Below are 18,297 nucleotides of genomic sequence, written 5' to 3' on the forward strand. Positions count from 1 at the left end.
ATAATCTAGTTTCCTCATCAGTAGTGATATCATATGAAGATATATATATTTTTTAAAGGCTAAACATTTCTTCCTGACCAAACAAAGACCGATCAATACAGCTGACTTAACCCAATGACCTCCAGACAGCAGAACAGGAAATAACCATATATGAACAAGATGAGACATTTGGTTGTAAGACACATATTTACACCTCATTTGGTTAAAGTTGAATTATTCTCTCCTAAACTAACGTCTCTACTCTGACCTGTGATCAGCTGAACGGTGTCTCTGTCATTCGTACGTCTGTTCTCACACTATGTAACTTTGGGCTCCGGGTCGGGAGAAGTACGTAACGCTTTACGGCACTAAGTCACACAGCAGCAACTATTTCACTGATTCTGGTGAAACTGGATCATATTTTATGGAGGAAATGTTTTCTGGTTTTCCCTCTGATGTCCTCCGGCTGCTCCGCCTCAACTCTCTGTGATTTACAGAGTTTATGATGGACAGTGAAGTAAACTGCTGACAGCTGTAGCTGCTGTTAGCTCATGTTAGCTCAGTCTGTTAGCTGCTGTTAGCTCCTGTTAGCTCAGTCTGTTAGCTGCTGTTAGCTCAGTCTGTTAGCTGCTGTTAGCTCATGTTAGCTCAGTTTGTTAGCCGCTGTTAGCTAATGTTAGCTCAGTTTGTCAGCCGCTGTTAGCTCATGTTAGCTCAGTTTGTTAGCTGCTGTTAGCTCATGTTAGCTCAGTCTGTTAGCTGCTGTTAGCTCATGTTAGCTCAGTCTGTTAGCTGCTGTTAGCTCAGTTTGTTAGCTAATGTTAGCTCATGTTAGCTCAGTCTGTTAGCTGCTGTTAGCTCATGTTAGCTCAGTTTGTTAGCTGCTGTTAGCTCATGTTAGCTCAGTTTGTTAGCCCAGCTGCCAGGACTGTGAGCTCAGAGCGTTAGTGAGTGTTAATGTTTGTACAAGAGGAAGTTTCCAGGCAATGCCGAGAGGGAGCAGAGCCAGTGTCGTGACAGAACCGGAGCTAGGCTGCGAGCAGCAGCCTCTATGGACATAATGGCAGAGGAGAAGTGAGTGAAGAGGACGCTGACAGAGGAAGCTAAGAAGAGAAAAGGAGAGAGTGAGCGAGCAAGAAGCCGCCGGACAAGAGTAAATGTGGGACTGACTTTTAGTGGTTGGTGAGAGCTTGGTGAAATAAAAGGCTGAAAGACAGACGCCGAGCTGGGCTGACTGCTGCTGGACTAGGCAGTGATATTATTATTATCTGGCTTCACGTCTTCATGGACCAGTAGTGGGTCACATCAATGGTGGTTCTAAGAGAATTTGACGAGTTACTGTTATTAAAGAAAATACATTTTTATTTGTTCTGATTTTGACTTTTTTTTTCTTGTTAATTTCTGGAAACTTTCACTTCTCTTTGGCTTCACTGTTCATAAGTCGTGTCCTCATAAGGCCCCAGCGTGTGATTGGAGGTCATAAGTAGACCGTGTTTAATTCTAATCAGTTTTAAAGATTGGGAACCATTCGCCTGAGGCACATGTCTGGAAACAATATGACACCATATAACAGACTCAGAATAAACAGTTTGTACAGTCGGACATCTTCTCTGTAGCTTAAAGCTTAAAGAAGTTGGAAGAACAACTTCCCAAGTTCAGAGCATGTGAGTGCAACGTTTATCCTTTGGTGCCTACATTTCCCATAATGCAACTCAACCTCCAACAGTTCTTGTCTGAGGGTTTGCAGTAGAGATGAGCAGCAGCCACAAAGGTCCGGAAAAGCTAACGGATTTCTAGCTCCACACCAATCAGAACCAGACCCAACTGATGCGGACTCAAGTGACATCACCTGAGTCAATCTGTCAGATGTTGAACAGCTCTCTCTGGACCCACAATGCAGTGCAACCTGCTTCATTTAATACAAATCAATTAAAAAGTACAAATCACTCCTGGCTTCAAATTTAATGAACGACCTTCATCACTTTTCCTGTCGGCCCGACCTGTCAGTGAAGGCAACATGTCATGAAAATAATAATTAATGTGATTATAGCTGATGTTTTCCTTCAGGGGAGTCAGCACACTGTGTGAAGTCACCTCAGTCCACCTTAAATGAGCACTGTGTGCTGTTTTCTATTTGTCACATTGATAAACTTCCTTTGTGTGTTGATCAATATGTCATGGTCACTATCAGGGATGTGTTGGTGGTGAGGGCTGATGTTGAACCACACTGACAGGTCACATGACTCATGGATGTTGTTTATTTTAGCTCCCCGGGCGCCTCCTCCCCTTCTCATTTAAACCGACCTGAAGTCTGTCAATCTCTCACAAAGTCCTCAGAGAGTGTGGTGCTCATTAGTTTGGGATCTCAGGTGTCCAGTCCATCATGACGCACATCGCTCCTCTTCTCACCGTCATTTTGGCATCATCCCTCCTGACATGGACGGCTGCGCAAGCCTCGACGCTCTGCACCTGGACTAAAACTCTGCCCACCAAAGAAGTCCACTACAGTTTTCTCCGGAGCGACCCCCGGCTGTCCTCTCCATCTCTGCGCCTCTATCACAGCTCCTGGTCCGGGGAGCGCGCTCTGCTCAGCTGCGCTTGGAGCGATGACGCAGCAGTGATCCAGAACTATCTGTCTCTGTGCCGGGAGCGCACAGACCAGTTTACCGATCATCCGCGCCAAATGTTCGATGTTGACTCCATGTTTGTGGAAGAAGGTCTGTGCGTGTCTGTGGCTTCTCCGGGGGTCGGTGGGAGCGGGGAGCGCGCAGGGAAGAGGCCGGCGAGGAGCGTTGGTGGTCCCCCTGAGAGTCACCGAGGTGGAAGGTCAGAGGTCAGGACCCATCAGCGCGTAAAGCGAGGCTTCATCGTGCCAGGAACTCTGTGGTGCGGCTCTGGAAACAAGGCGCCGTCATATGCAGATCTGGGTGAGTTGGCTCCATAATTAACTCTTTTGTATTAATGAACTTATAATTATGTAAGTGAAGTTTGAATGATTATATATAATCAATAGATGATTAAAGGGAAAAGAATTAAAAAATATATAGATGTTTTACTTTTCAATCATTTTTGAATACACCATACAAAGTTAATTTACAGTCGTTTTCTGTTTTTAAATGTATATAAATCTAAAAGACATTTTCTGTAAATTAACAATCAAACTTAAATCACTGTGCCACGAATAACAAATCACTTATTACTTAAATACTTTAGTTATTTCTCATATAACTCTCATAAAACTTTTAGTATTGTCATTTTATTGATGGTATTCGATCGTAATAATTCAGGGAAAAAATCTGTAAAATGAAAGTTGCCGACAATTTATAGTTTTTGACATTTATTTGAATTATTTAACTTTAATTTTTCAGTCATTTTATTTTTTTGTGTACTTCAATCTCTTGGTTTGTGGGCAGTATGAATAAAAGAGACTCAAGTTGACATGACACGAGTTGAAGTTGAAGTTGGTTCATGTTTAACTACAAGCCATAGCCGTGGCATTGAAGTGACATTTTAAGCTGCCAGAAGCTAAAACAGATTGGAATCATAAAATCACATTTAAAGGTTCATGATATTTAAGTTACATTAGGGAAATACCTGACTTATACTTGAAGGGGAACTCAGATATTCAGTATCACTCTTACGACATATCCCCTAATCGTCGTTAGTGTGGATCACATTTCTCAAAATGACACCAAGTGTGTACCGACCGACCATGATGTGACCGGCTGGTTTGTGGTTTGAAGGCTTGAATATATGAAGTGACCATGTTTGGACATACTGCAAACTGAGGAAGTTACATTTTTGCCACGTCACTTCACAGAAACTAGAGATTGATCATAAACTGATGAGGATATTGTTTACTGAGCTAATAAATCAAATATGAAGTAGAGTTATGTTCTCATTAGCTTTCATGCAATTGACCTTTTTTGACCTGTTGGTTGTTGGCCTGCAGTTGGTCTTGAATTTCAGTGCATGCATTATTACGTAAGTCGCCGTCAGGTTGTGAATCCAAAATTCACGAGTACTGTTTATTTCTTCTGCAGGAGTTTTTTCAGAAACAGACAGCTGTTGCCGTGAACACGACCAGTGCAAACACACCATCCTGTCCTTCCAGTCCGAGTTCGGCGTCTTCAACAGCAACATCTTCACCATGTCTCACTGCGACTGCGACAACAAGTAATATAACTTTATCTACCTGCAGTCCAACTTATTCACTGTGATGACTTATTATCTAATCATGGAACTAAACTGAGAAACGTTAACAGGTTTCACAGTTGTCTGACGGAGGCCAAAGACAGCATTTCTAACGTCGTGGGTTACACCTTCTTTAACCTGCTGAAGATGCACTGCTTTGAGTTCTCCCACCGACTCCAGTGTGCAGAGAGGAACTGGTTTGGAATGTAAGTTTGTTTATTAACACTGTCTGTATGTATGTCGGTTTGTATTTTGATCACAAATCAACATGATATCATTTGCAGATGTGCAGATGATGCACAGTAGATGGCCATGTTTGCCAGTCCGCAACCATTTCAGTCCAGACTGAAATGTTTCAAAAACTATTGGATTATTAGCCATGAAGGTTTGTACAGACATTCATGGCCCACAGAAGATGAACCTGCCTTTGGCTCACTTTACCTCAAGTCGATAATTTTGGGGCTAAAAGCTAGATAACTAAATAAATTAGAAAATATGTTGACACAGCGAGACTTGCTGCTCACTCCTTCTTTATGCAAAATATCAAACCTGTATTAATTCAACCTCTGCTGTGACTTACAGGTGTAAAGAGTACAAAATGGCTCTATATGCTGAGGTCCATCCACCGACACTGTACGAATCTCCATATCCAACAGAGAACAGCTCCTTCATAAACTCTACCATACCCACAGAACCTCTGGAGAACATCACCTCCAGCCCTCAGCTCTTCTCCATCACCGCTGCAGCATCCACAGTCCCTACACCTTCAACAAACTCCCCTTCTTCCTCCATCATGCGTGTTACCAATGCTACCATCTCAACAGTCCCAATCGCACCACAGGGACCTACAAGACCAGTACCCGAGAGTGGGAACGATCTGGAGGACACTTTACCCACCAGAAAGAGAGTTCTGCCTGAGCTGGATGCTGACAGTGCAGGTATTTGATCTCTCCGGCACATCGGTTTATTTTTCTACACTGCAGGAACAGAGCTGAACATTTACACTGATGATTCCCGTCCACAGAGAAGCAGCTGTCATGTGCGGTCTACAAGGATCTTGATAAGTGCAGGAATAAGATCCTTCCCCAGCAGAGAAGATATGGCCTCCAGAACCAAGAGAGCACGACCATGTACCACTGCAACTGCACCACCAGGTAACAAAAGAAAGGAATAATTACCAATAAATCTTATAAACAATAGTTTACTGGCAGGATATTTACTCCAGATTACACAAATTTACATAACCCCCCAGAGTAAATATTGACAGTGCTATTTGCAGAGTATACACTGTGATAATCGTGCACTCACCTTTGTTTCTGTGTAGCAAGTAAGATAAGACACACGTGGTTTGATTTTTATATAACACAAAATCAGGCCACAAGCATGTCTGTTGGTCTCTGACGTGTTCGTCTGTCCTGCCAGGTTATTCCAGACTCTGGCTAAACAAAAACAACTGACCGAAGTACAGGCTCTTCTGCTGGGACGCGTGTCTCAGTCCTGCTTCCTGCTGCAGGACTGCACAGCAGGCAAGATGTAAGTACACAAATACAGACAAAGATATGAACACATGGGCTGAAACGTCATATCTGCTTTTTGTGCAAGTAAAAGTCCTGTATTCAAAATGCCACTGACAGTACAGACGTACTAAACTACAGACTAAACTGCAGAAGTGTTATCAGCAAAATGTGCTTTAAGTATCAGAGTAATAGTACTCGTTCTCCTGTGACTGATATTAGATTGTTCATACTGATGCATCAATGTTAGAGCAGCATTTAACTGTTGGAGCTGCTTTCAAATACAGTTAGATAGTGTAGTCCAGTGGATCCTTCCAACGGGTCACCAGATAAATACCACGATATGACACCACGCGACACAATACGATACGATATGTCACGATATGGTCTGATACGATATGATACGATACAACACGACACAACACGACACAACACAGCACGACGCAATACGATACGATATGTCACGATATGATCTGATACGATATGATACGATACAACACGACACAACACAGCATGACGCAATATGATACGATATGTCACGATATGATACGATACAACACGACACAACACCACATGACACAATACGATACAACACGATACAATACGATACGACACAATATGATATGATACGATACGACACCACACGACACAATACGATACAATATGTCACGATATGATCTGATACGATATGATACGATACAACACGACACAACACAGCACGACACAATATGATACAATATGATACAATACGATACAACACAATACGATATGACCCCACACGACACAATACGATATAACATGACACGATACAAAACGATACGACACGATATACGGCATGATACGATACGATACAATACGATATAACACAACACGATACAATACGATATGACACGATATGATACAACACGACACGACACAACACAAATAATATGATACGATACGATATGATATGATACGACACGACACGACACGACATGATACGATATGACGATTGGCTTTATTGATTCCTCAGTTGGGGAATTCACTTGTTACAGCAGCTCACAATACATGTTAGTTACATTCACTGTATACACCAGTGATAGAGTGTTACATTAAGTCATGATGGCGTTAAAGAGTCTGACCGCTGTTTGAATAAAGAACCTGCTCCTTAAACTTACTGACTTACACTGTGAGGGAAGCAGTCTGTTGCCAAGACACATATTTGTTTTCAATGTTTTGTACTTTACTTCTCTCAAATATTAGTTTTAATGTGAAATATTCCATCATTTCACCTCAAACTGTCTGAGAAGTTTAGAGGGGAAATGCGTTATGTGACAAGGGACGACATTAAATATAGTTTATATTTGGTTCGTTCAAGCATTTTTTTGGTTTATTACATTTAAAGATACAAAATTACAACTGTCAGATACTTATTGAGTCAAAAGTACAATATTTCCCTCTGAATGTTAAAGAAGTATAGAGCAGAATAAAAAGGGAATACTCAAGTTTAATACAGTGCTCTTGTAAATGTTTGTTGCACAGCTGTACAGCCGTTGTGGTGAAAGCAGAGATTCCTGTGCTGGGCCAGAGGAGCGGTGCAGACGTGGAGGAGCAGCGCCATCTACAGGCAATCAGCATGAAGGTCAGGAGGCCAAACAGCAGGAGAGCTAAGAGAAAAGACAGAGCTGTCAGGCTTCACAAACTGTGTCTGAGGATGGTCCAACCTGAACTCAACAAGACCAGAAAACACGGTCGGGATGTAAATCAGACCACTGTAACACAAGGACAGCTCGTCTGAGAGTGAATATGATGGAGGCTCAAGGGGTTCAATATTGAATAGATGAATAACTACAGATTAAATAAAGAAGACTGAAATAATCCAGTACATTTTCTTCTTTTTAGTTAATTCCAACTCTTTTCTAGTCACAAAGTCAGACTAAATAAACAGGGCAGTGTTATATGGGCCGTTTATTTATGGATCATCAAAACATTTCCAAAGAGTCAGCACTTATAGATTTCATGATAACGAGATTTTAAAACCTTGTGTCTTATGATTATTCTTATTTATTTATTTAATATTGAACACTTTGGATCCCCATAAAATATTGTAGTGTTATATATTCATACTGTCTATATATTGGATGTGGAGGAACTCTGTTTGAACAGTTTCTGGGATAGAAAAGAACAATCTTTTTACAGCAGCAGCAGATGTTTTGACATGTCGCAGAGTAACAGTAACAGGCGTGACTAATAACATTAATGACGACTGTATTTCAGTCACGTGTGCCGGGTCAAGAGTCCCGCTGGCTCACTGGAATAACTTACTGGGACACTTAATACAACCTGAGGCATCATTAATGTGATTAGTTTCACCCGTGGCTCCAGGAATGGCAGTGACTTTGGTCCACTGATGTTTCTCAACATCGTGACATTTCGTGCACACACTGTGTGAACGTTGGTGTTCCCTTTATTTTTTCCAGTGAGCTTTGTGTTTAGTGCTAATTAAAGCCAACGTTACCGTGACGACTTGCCCACCCAAGATGGCAAACGTAGCATATGAACATGTTGAGCGTATGCACCACTGTGGCTGTAGTCTTGTTCTGTTAGACGTTTCAGTTTTTCTTCTTCATGCACCGCCAACCACATCAGTGTGTTTGTAAATATTTGTATTTTGTGTTGTCAGATGTGAATTATGTCATTAGAAATTAAAAAAGGGGAAAGATATGTAAATATGTGTACATAGAAACACAAAGGAGAAATATTAAATATATAGATTTATGATTTAAAGAACTAGTTTGACATTTTGGGGAAACGCGCTTAGTGCTTTTCTCACGTCTGTCCGTTAAACATGGAGCTAAAAGCCAGGAGGCGGTTAGCTTAGCTTAGCATAAAGGCTGGTAAACAAACAGGGTATATTTCTTTACGTCTGGACAGAGCACGGCTGGTTAGCAATTTCCAGTCTTTGTGCTAAGCTAATCTAACTGTCTCCAGGCTGTAACTTCATATTTACGATACAAACTCAATCCAGGAGCCAGGTTAGCCTAGCCTAGCCTAGCCTAGCCTAGCCTAGCCTAGCCTTAGCTTTAGCCTAGCTTAGCATAAAAACAGTTGGAAACAGCCAGTCCAGAATCATTTTTTTGGAGTCTCTCACACATATAAACCCACAAAATGTTTTTTTACACTTTGGTTTTTGAGCTTTAGCTGCTGCTCGATGAGTTTGTAACCCCCGGACAGATCCAGGCTAACAGTTTCCACCTGTTTCCAGTCATTATGCTAAGCTAAGCTAATACCTGCTGACTCCATGATTTCATATTTCTCAGACAAATAGTTGGATGAAAAGCTAAGCTAATCTAACTGTCTCCAGGCTGTAACTTCATATTTACGATACAAACTCAATCCAGGAGTCAGATTATCCTAGCCTAGCCTAGCCTAGCCTAGCCTTAGCTTTAGCCTAGCTTAGCATAAAGGCTGAAAACAGTTGGAAACAGCCAGTTGGAGTCTCTCACAAATATAAACCCACAAAATGTTTTTTTTACACTTTGGTTTTTGAGCTTTAGCTGCTGCTCGACGAGTTTGTAACCCCCGGACAGATCCAGGCTAACAGTTTCCACCCGTTTCCAGTCATTATGCTAAGCTAAGCTAATACCTGCTGACTCCATGATTTCATATTTCTCAGACAAATAGTTGGATGAAAAGCTAAGCTAAGCTAAGCTAACTGTCTCCAGCCTGTAACTTCATATTTACGATACAAACTCAATCCAGGAGCCAGGTTAGCCTAGCCTAGCCTAGCCTAGCCTAGCCTAGCCTAGCCTTAGCTTTAGCCTAGCTTAGCATAAAAACAGTTGGAAACAGACAGTCCAGAAGCATTTTTTTTCTGGAGTCTTTCACACATATAAACCCACAAAATGTTTTTTTTTACAATCTGGTTTCTGTAGCTCGGGAGCTTTAGCTGCTGCTAGATGAGTTTGTAACCCCCGGACAGATCCAGGCTAACAGTTTCCACCCGTTTCCAGTCATTATGCTAAGCTAAGCTAATACCTACTGACTCCATGATTTCATATTTCTCAGACAAATAGTTGTATGAAAAGCTAAGCTAAGCTAATCTAACTGTCTCCAGGCTGTAACTTCATATTTACGATACAAACTCAATCCAGGAGCCAGATTATCCTAGCCTAGCCTAGCCTAGCCTAGCCTAGCCTTAGCTTTAGCCTAGCTTAGCATAAAAACAGTTGGAAACAGCCAGTCCAGAATCATTTTTTTGGAGTCTCTCACACATATAAACCCACAAAATGTTTTTTTACACTTTGGTTTTTGAGCTTTAGCTGCTGCTCGATGAGTTTGTAACCCCCGGACAGATCCAGGCTAACAGTTTCCACCTGTTTCCAGTCATTATGCTAAGCTAAGCTAATACCTGCTGACTCCATGATTTCATATTTCTCAGATAAATAGTTGGATGAAAAGCTAAGCTAACTGTCTCCAGGCTGTAACTTTATATTTACGATACAAACTCAATCCAGGAGCCAGGTTATCCTAGCCTAGCCTAGCCTAGCCTTAGCTTTAGCCTAGCTTAGCATAAAAACAGTTGGAAACATCCAGTCCAAAAGCATTTTTTTTTTGGCGTCTCTCACACATATAAACCCACAAAATGTTTTTTTTTTTACACTTTGGTTTTTGAGCTTTAGCTGCTACTAGATGAGTTTGTAACCCCCGGACAGATCCAGGCTAACAGTTTCCACCTGTTTCCAGTCATTATGCTAAGCTAAGCTAATACCTACTGACTCTACCATTTTTTTTTGACAAATATTTTTTTTTTTTTTTTTTCCCAAAATGTTGAACTAGTTATTAAAATAGTTTCCTGCTGTTCAGACTACAAATGTTACTGTTTCATTATTTATTGTTTTATTGTTGTTTGTTTGTTTTCTGTGAAGTAATAAAAATAATAATAATAATAATAAATAAAATAACATAATAAGCAGTGATCATTCATCCCATATTTAAACATACTACACTAATGTACCACAGTGCGTAAAGGCCCGCTGTAATGAATATCTGTCAGGTAACTCAACTCCTCTCTGATGTCATGAAGAGTAATTGAAACCTTGCTGAAGGCTGCAGCCATGGAGCCGACCGGATCCCCGCCTCTCACCGGACAAAAATTCCGCTATGGGGAGAAGATCGGCTGTGGGAACATGGCGCACTTACTCTGGATTAACTTTCCCCAGGAAAAGCTCTGGAGCACCGCAACACAGCGCACAACTCCCCGCGTCTGATCGATAGGTTTACGCGCAGTGGACCGTGGATCTCATACAATAACAGTGCGTGCGGGGCTCGTATTGTTTCGGATGGTGTGTTTTCCTGCTCCTGCCTCTCTGCTGCTGCCGCTGTTCGGGATGAAAGTTTGAGAGCTGTCGGGTTTTTAACAGAGAGCAGGATGGAAAAGCAAAGAACCAGGAAAGAAAAGGTAAGGCTCCAATGGAAACACACTGCTAAATGTTTTATTTAGGGGCTTCAACAAAATGGAAATCCGGCTGTTGTTGCGGGTCTGGGTGGTTCTGGAGTCTGCGGGAGGCTGAGGAAAGAAAGAAAGAAAGAAAGAAAGAAAGAAAGAAAGAAAGAAGTGGAGGTCGTTTGCACAAGTTTATAAGAGTGTGACAGTTTATAGACTAACAGCGGTGGAAGAAGTACTTAAAGCTTTGACTTAAGTGAAAGTAACAATACCACAGTGTACAAATACTGCAAGTAAAAGTACAAAAGTATATAAATATATATATATAGATATATATATATATATATAGATAAATTAGAATCCAGATTATTATTATTATTAGATTAGAGTATTAATGAATTAGTGTGTTCAGAACTTTAATCTTTCAGCAGGTAAGTGTTGATCTAATTATAATACATACTGTATATTTATACACTGCTGGGTAACTTGTAGATTTCCCCCTGGGGATCAATAAAATAGTTTATTTTGTGTTATTAATCTGAATGTGGAAAGTTGGATATATTGGATACATGTAGAATAAGTAGTATAGTATAAAGTATCATAAAACTGACTAAATACATGTAAAACTAATCAGCTGAGCTTTGTGTTTAGTACTAATTGAAACTAATTAAACTGTCATGAAATGGAAAATACTCGAGTAAAGTCCATCATGTTGTACTTAAGTCCAGGATGAACCTACAAATAGTTTGTTTGTTTGTTTGAACGCAGCAAACAAACAAACAAACAAACAAAATGAGTGCTTTGTAACCTCCAGACATCGACAGGCTAGCTGTTTCCCCCTGTTTCCAGTCTTTATGCTAAGCTAAGCTAATGTCTTCTGACTTGATGTAGTGTACCCATGATGAGTTACCGTAGGATTTATTTTGAAACCACTGGTGGGAGTTTAGCTAATTGTTTTCTCTATTAATTGATTCATTAGATAGACGATAAACTGTTTTTTTACAGACAGTCTTAAACCTGTACATGTCCAGTTTATTGTTATTATGTAAGAGAGAATCATCTTTATTGTTTACACGTACATGGGTTAGACTCTGCTTTTAATTTGCTCTACACGTTGACACACAGAACAAATTACAGGAAGATAAAAATAGAGACACGAGGAAGCTGAACAAAGAGAGTTAAAAATAAAAGAGTGGGGCCTATATATGAATATATATTTATAAGACAACAATGGGCAACATCACATAATGTCTATTGAAGCATCAAATAATCTGAGAGGCTGAAACCAGAGAATCAGTGACTCCGGTTCTGGCACGACACCAGCTCGTAGAAAAAACCCCCTCCTCTTTAGCTAACAGCAGCTACAGTTTACTTCACTGTCCATCATAAACTCTGTAAATCACAGAGAGTTGAGGCGGAGCAGCCGGAGGACATCAGAGGGAAAACCAGAAAACATTTCCTCCATAAAATATGATCCAGTTTCACCAGAATCAGTGAAATAGTTGCTGCTGTGTGACTTAGTGCCGTAAAGCGTTACGTACTTCTCCCACTGTTCACCTGATCACAGGTCAGTGTGGGTCAACATGATGTAACGTGTTACACAATGTTGCTTTCATGTGTTTCGGTATGACTTGTGTTACCCGATGAAAGGCTCAGGTTCAGGGCCCGTTTCCTCTCCTTCAGGTATTCAGACCCCCAGGTTCTGTCTGTGTCTCTGTGTTGTGCTTTCAGGAATGTACTCCCTTTGACCTGAACCGAAACAGGGAGTACTAAGACAGGAGACAGGGGAAGTGTGTGTGTGTGTGTGTGTGTGTGTGTGTGTGTAATCTTGGAAGGACTCTGACAGGGCATTCTTGTTGTGTTCCTGTCTTTGCATGCATGTATGTGAGTGTGTGTGTGTGTGTGTGTGTGTGTGTGTGTGTGTGTGTGTGTGTGTGTGTGTGTGTGTGTGTGTTTTGTTCCTCCAACTCCTTCCTGTGCATACTCCTGTTCCTGCTCCACAGTTCCCCTCTGCATTTACTCAAGTACTGTACTTCTACTCCTCTGTATGTCAGAGGGAAACTCTTACTAACTTTAGTTACTTTCAATATTCAGATTAATAATACTACAATATATAATCAACTCCATGAATTATATTATTACATCAGCAGTGCATAAAGTACTAAACTGAGATAGCTGCAACATGAACACCTTCATTCATCAATAACTAGAATCAAGCAATATAACAACTTTTATTCTGAAATTGGGTCTTCTGATTGTAGTGCTTACTCCTACGTTTCTAGTTTTACTCAAAGCCTCAGTGTGTAGGGTTTTGAAGCCACCTGTAACCACACCCACCTGTCAATCAAAGCGTCCACGCTCTTAATCCTGCATAACTTTAAGCCTTAATATAACCTGAACAGGTGAGTTGTATATAAATTCACCCTCAGTACAGTTGTCATGAACGGGGAAATTAGCTACAGAGACCAAAACTGTTTTTTGTACCAGGCTGTAAACATGTTTATTTCTGCTGTGAAGTTGGACATTTGGACATGGGGACTTATGGAGACTGACTCACTTCTGGAGCCAGCCTCAGGTGGACGTTTGAGGAACTGCAGGTTCTCTGTAGTTGACGACCTTTGTGTAGATATAAATGGCTCATTTAAAGGTAACAAAAACAACAATTGTCATTTTCAGGTAATTAAACACTAATGAAAACATATATATAAACATCATATATAAATTAATATTTAATTTTATTTCTGCGTCTGACACATTGGACCTTTTTAATTCAGATTTTGAACGCAGGACTTTTGACTTATCTCACAGTATTTCTACACTGATCCGAATGCTTCTTCCACCGCTGCGTACGTCAGCAGTGACACTTAAAATAAACTCAGTGGAAACGTCCCACTGAGCGACTCTGTGCTGCTGACAACTTGTCAACTGTTTCACACGAGTGTGTGTGTGTGTGTGTGTGTGTGTGTGTGTGTGTGCATGTAACTGCTCGACTCAACAGCAAAGTGACAGCACCTTTAATTAGCTGCTAATATCAGACTACACGGTCAGGTGACGGTGCAGATCACGTCCTGATGGAGTGACTTGCACACACATGTCGTTCGTAGCGTCTTGTGAGGTTTTAGTTCTAGAGACTTCATGAGTTCACAATCCAAATCAACATTTTAAGGACTGAAAGAACAATTTTACAGTTATAGAGTAAAACAAATATAACAACCACAAGTTCCGAGAGCTCAAGGTGACTTCTTGTTCGGTCTGAAAACACAGAAAAGCAGCAAATCCATAAAGCTGGAACCAGCAAAAAGGTGTTTCAGATCAATGTTGTGCTCTACATGTGTTTATTTTTGGATGCATGAGCGTGAAATGTTTCCAGTGAGCCTCTGTGTGAGGGAGAAGAAGCGCTTCGAGTGCTTTAAATAAGCGATCTAACAAATCTTTTTAAATGAACAGTGGGTTAAATGACTGCTCGTGTGTGGAAGGTGCACTTAGTGATGCACACAGTGAATTATCACCTCGTTCTGCAGCTTCTCTTCGAACTTTCACTGCATTTCGCCTCATTGTTTTGGTTTCATGGTCAGACACTTTTCTGTTTTTGTCAGTCTCATCTGTGTTGTTCTCAGCAGCAGGCAGCTGTTTTCGGTGAGACACAAAATCCACCATCCACTACCTGTCCAACGACAAAAATAGAGTATCTGGTGAGCACAGTGGAACATTTAGCAGCTGAGAGTCAGAGATTTCCCTCGGGAGTTGGTAGAGACCAAAAATGGAGCTAAAACAAGAGAGAAAAGTGGACTTTGTTAACGTTGCTCCATGTCTGCCAAGGGTTGAGTTGAGCTTCAGCAGAACTGCTACATGTCGTCTGACCATGCTGGAAATCACACAGGGAGGCGAGGGGAACTCCAGACATCACAGAGAGGCCGAAGCCACTATATTGAATAAGTAGAGATAGAAGAAAAATAGAGAGGTTCAAACCCTGCTCGCTTTCTCACCTCCACAAAACTGGCCAATCCTGGCCTGATGTCATGTGCATATTATAAACAACTGACAGGTTACGCAGTAGATTTAAGTTAAATGTGAAACTTGTGAGGAAACAATATCACAGCACTGCAGCATAACGGTAAGACAGTTGACCACACGCACACACAAAGCAGTGAAGTACGAACAGACGCAAACTTTATTACTGTGCTTTATACAAAACTGTTGCATTAAACATCTCAGTGGTCTTTGGCACCATTCTTGGCGTTGTAGACGTCCCCACAGTCGTTTCAGTCAGAGTCCAGACAAAGACAACAGTTTGAGTTCGCCGTCTCTTTAAAAAAACATCTATGATTCAGAGCTCTGAGGTCAGAATTATTCTTTAAATCTAGTCCAAGTGTGAAGTTCTAGAAAAGGTTGAACAGGGGGAAAGGGGTGCCAAAGCTATTAAACGAGTATACTGGCACCTTGGATGTACTGCAAGGAGCTTTTAACTGGTTATGAAACAGAGCAAGACCATCATTGTAGTTATTATTAATGCCTGGCACAGGAGCAGGCTCCATTATGGTTGTAGAATCAACACAAACTCAAGGCTCCTTATAGCTGCTTTCAAACAACAAGTCAAACATGCAATAGGTCTGTTAGAGTTCTGCACACAGAGATACGAACTCTAAAGCATCAGTGAGTCAGAGGCAAAGAAACAATCGATGGTTCGCGTGGTAGTTCAAGGCAGCAGGTTATCAGTCAACGGGCAAACAAAGCAAGAAACAAGGAATGAAGGCCGGACCGTTCGGACTGAGTGTACAGGATACTCGGCTTCCTCCCACAGTCCAAAGACAACTTAACAGGTTAATTGGTGACTCTAAATTGGCCGTAGGTGCGAATGGTTATTTGTCTCCAGCCCCACTGTGACTCTGATGAGGATAAGACAGATAACAGATAATGGATGGATACCAGCAGTTTTTCCAGGTGTTTTCAGGAAGAAGTTTGGTCCGACCATATTTGGATTTCTTTAGTTTACACTTCCACATCTGAAGGGACCTTTTTTGGAGTTTTAAATGTGATGAACATCTTTGGTAATTTGGCAATCCACCCCTGAGGTTTGATCCAAATGATGCAGAATTTTGGCACCAGACCGATCTGAGGATCTCTGCCTTGAATTTTGAAAAATGCCTGGAAAATACAATGTGTTATCCAGGTTAAAGGTCGGATGGGGTTGACCAAATCTGAAATACCTAACTTACTTTAATCAGATCTGAATTTGATCTTGACCCCGGCCCACTGTGATTCATGGGCACAAACAAGTAAATATGTGCTGAGATGACGAACTCTGTGCTGAGACGATGTGAAACTCAGACGCAAATTAACCTCTGCACTTACAAACAAACTGAACAGTTTATGCACCCACACAACACCACGCAGAAAGAACACACAGCAACACAACAGTGTATACAACCGTCCCTGTAACATAAACTGAGCAAAAGTCCACACTGAACTCCTCTCAGTACTTTTTCATCCCGCGCTCTATTAGCTGTGTTCTAGTCCAACAGTAATAGGCTTAGAGGTTTAGGTCTGGATGTGTGGCCTTCTTTGTTTATTTCAGCAAACAAAGCCCTGGTAACACGTTAAACAAGCTCTGCTTTACATCACATTAGTCATATTTCAGCAAAGTGTTTCATAACAACACGCTACATTCATGAAACATGATGACATACCAGAGAGAGCGGCTGAAAAATGGGCACCGACAGAGGGCTGTGAATTGTGGGAATCTGCTAAGTGCTTTGAGGATGACTGTGTTGTAACTCCTCAGGGACACTTTATGTCCTTCGTGTTTTTTTCTGTCTGTGAATTTTGTTTTTTTTTACCAGCAGCAGACCCAGCAGCAGCTGATATCACTGCCTAGTCCAGCAGCAGTCAGCCCAGCTCGGCGTCTGTCTTTCAGCCTTTTATTTCACCAAGCTCTCACCAACCACTAAAAGTCAGTCCCACATTTACTCTTGTCCGGTAGACTCTCTAATTTTTTCTTCTTAGATTCCTCCGTCAGTAAGGATGGGAATCGAGAACCGGTTCTTGTTGAGAACCGATTCCGTGTGTTTCAAGTCCATGGAATCATTTGGCAGTTTATCTAACGATTCTCTTATGGATTCCAGAAAGCACGAATCACGTCGCATAACTTCAGCAAGAAGTTACGCACGTTCGATTCCAGCCAACACGACTAATTACGCTACGTAACTTCCGCAAGTTTCTCACGTGCAGTACATCAGTAGTAAACAATGTCACCCACTCGGTTCAAACGCTCCAAAGTTTGGCTGCATTTCACCAAAAACAGACGTCAACAGGGCGACTTGCAATCATTGCAAAGTGGAGATAACAGCGTCGGGAGGGAACACGACCAACATGCAGAAACATTTGTGCACACAACATGCAATATTTTTAAATGAATGTCGTGTTTTTGACACGCTTCAGACTGGAGATGAATCTTAACCTAGCAGCAGCGGCAGCAGCCAGGCTATGAACACCTCTGCAGTTACTACAGAAGGTAGTTACACATCGTTACTATTATCCAGGCTGTGGGCCTCTTTTGACCTCGCTGACGGTTTTGTAAGGTCGTGATACTTCTAACTAAACAAAGTCGATGCTGATCAAACTGTTTGCTCTCCTTTTTTTCCCAAATAAGAATCGATAAGATAATCGATAAAGAATCGAATCGTTAAGCAGAATCGATAATGGAATCGCAATCGTAAAAATCTAATCAATTCCCATCCCTATCCGTCAGGGTCCTCTTCGCTCTCTTCTCCTCTGCCATTATGTCCATAGAGGCTGCTAAGTCCGGTTACATTGCCCGCTTGCCCAGCTCCTGTTCTGCCACGACAATGGCACCAATCCCTGTCAGCAGAAAATCTAATTTAAAGATGGTATAATAAACAGCGTGGTGTCTTTGTGGTGTTTGAGGACTTAGTCGTTCCCCCATCAGTTACCTTCACTGTTACCCAGCAGCATGAAAAACAACGTGCAGTCTGCAGCTTGATAAACAAATTAATCACATCGCCGCCTGTCAGTGGTTTATTTAATTAGGACGGCCATGAACTAAATAGTCGAGAAGTTCAGAACTCAAGAACTGAATCTTTATTTTTGTAGTTGATGAACCAAACTGGAGAAGCTTGATACCAAATGTGTTTTACCTTAAATTAGAAAGAAACTTGCAGTGTGTTG

At 41.3% G+C, this 18,297-nt stretch overlaps 2 protein-coding genes and 1 long non-coding RNA gene across 3 annotated transcripts in view; 2 read left to right on the plus strand and 1 right to left on the minus strand.

Annotated features, from left to right (window-relative positions):
- Window positions 1-2,112: 2,112 nt before the first annotated feature.
- On the plus strand, window positions 2,113-7,548 carry pla2g3 (phospholipase A2 group III). Its single transcript, XM_019278671.2, has 7 exons — window positions 2,113-2,906; window positions 4,023-4,155; window positions 4,245-4,379; window positions 4,756-5,111; window positions 5,198-5,327; window positions 5,596-5,706; window positions 7,209-7,548. Exons 1-7 carry the CDS (start codon window positions 2,363-2,365, stop codon window positions 7,462-7,464), a joined length of 1,665 nt encoding a protein of 554 aa, XP_019134216.1. The 5' UTR covers window positions 2,113-2,362; the 3' UTR covers window positions 7,465-7,548.
- Window positions 7,549-9,606: 2,058 nt separating this feature from the next.
- Window positions 9,607-10,528, minus strand: LOC113746434 (uncharacterized). The gene is made up of 2 exons (XR_003462861.1): window positions 10,438-10,528; window positions 9,607-10,077 (listed from the first exon to the last, which is right to left on the minus strand). It is a non-coding gene; the product is annotated as an uncharacterized LOC113746434 (long non-coding RNA).
- Window positions 10,529-10,891: 363 nt separating this feature from the next.
- Window positions 10,892-18,297, plus strand: part of ttc28 (tetratricopeptide repeat domain 28) — a 113,553-nt gene continuing 106,147 nt past the window's right edge. Inside the window, exon 1 of the mRNA XM_019278644.2 lies at window positions 10,892-11,127. Within this exon, the coding sequence (XP_019134189.1) occupies window positions 11,098-11,127 (30 nt within the window). The 5' untranslated portion in view covers window positions 10,892-11,097. The remainder of the gene's footprint in view (window positions 11,128-18,297) is intronic.

This window comes from Larimichthys crocea, chromosome IX (genome assembly GCF_000972845.2).
Source record: "Larimichthys crocea isolate SSNF chromosome IX, L_crocea_2.0, whole genome shotgun sequence".
Lineage (NCBI taxonomy): Eukaryota > Metazoa > Chordata > Actinopteri > Sciaenidae > Larimichthys > Larimichthys crocea.

Excerpts from the sequence above, each read along its gene's own strand:
- pla2g3 (XM_019278671.2), top strand. The coding sequence starts at position 2,363 with ATGACGCACATCGCTCCTCTTCTCACCGTCATTTTGGCATCATCCCTC. Across the intron at positions 2,907-4,022 it reads GCCGTCATATGCAGATCTGG|GAGTTTTTTCAGAAACAGAC; the intron begins GTGAGTTGGCTC and ends TTTCTTCTGCAG. Across the intron at positions 4,156-4,244 it reads CACTGCGACTGCGACAACAA|GTTTCACAGTTGTCTGACGG; the intron begins GTAATATAACTT and ends AAACGTTAACAG.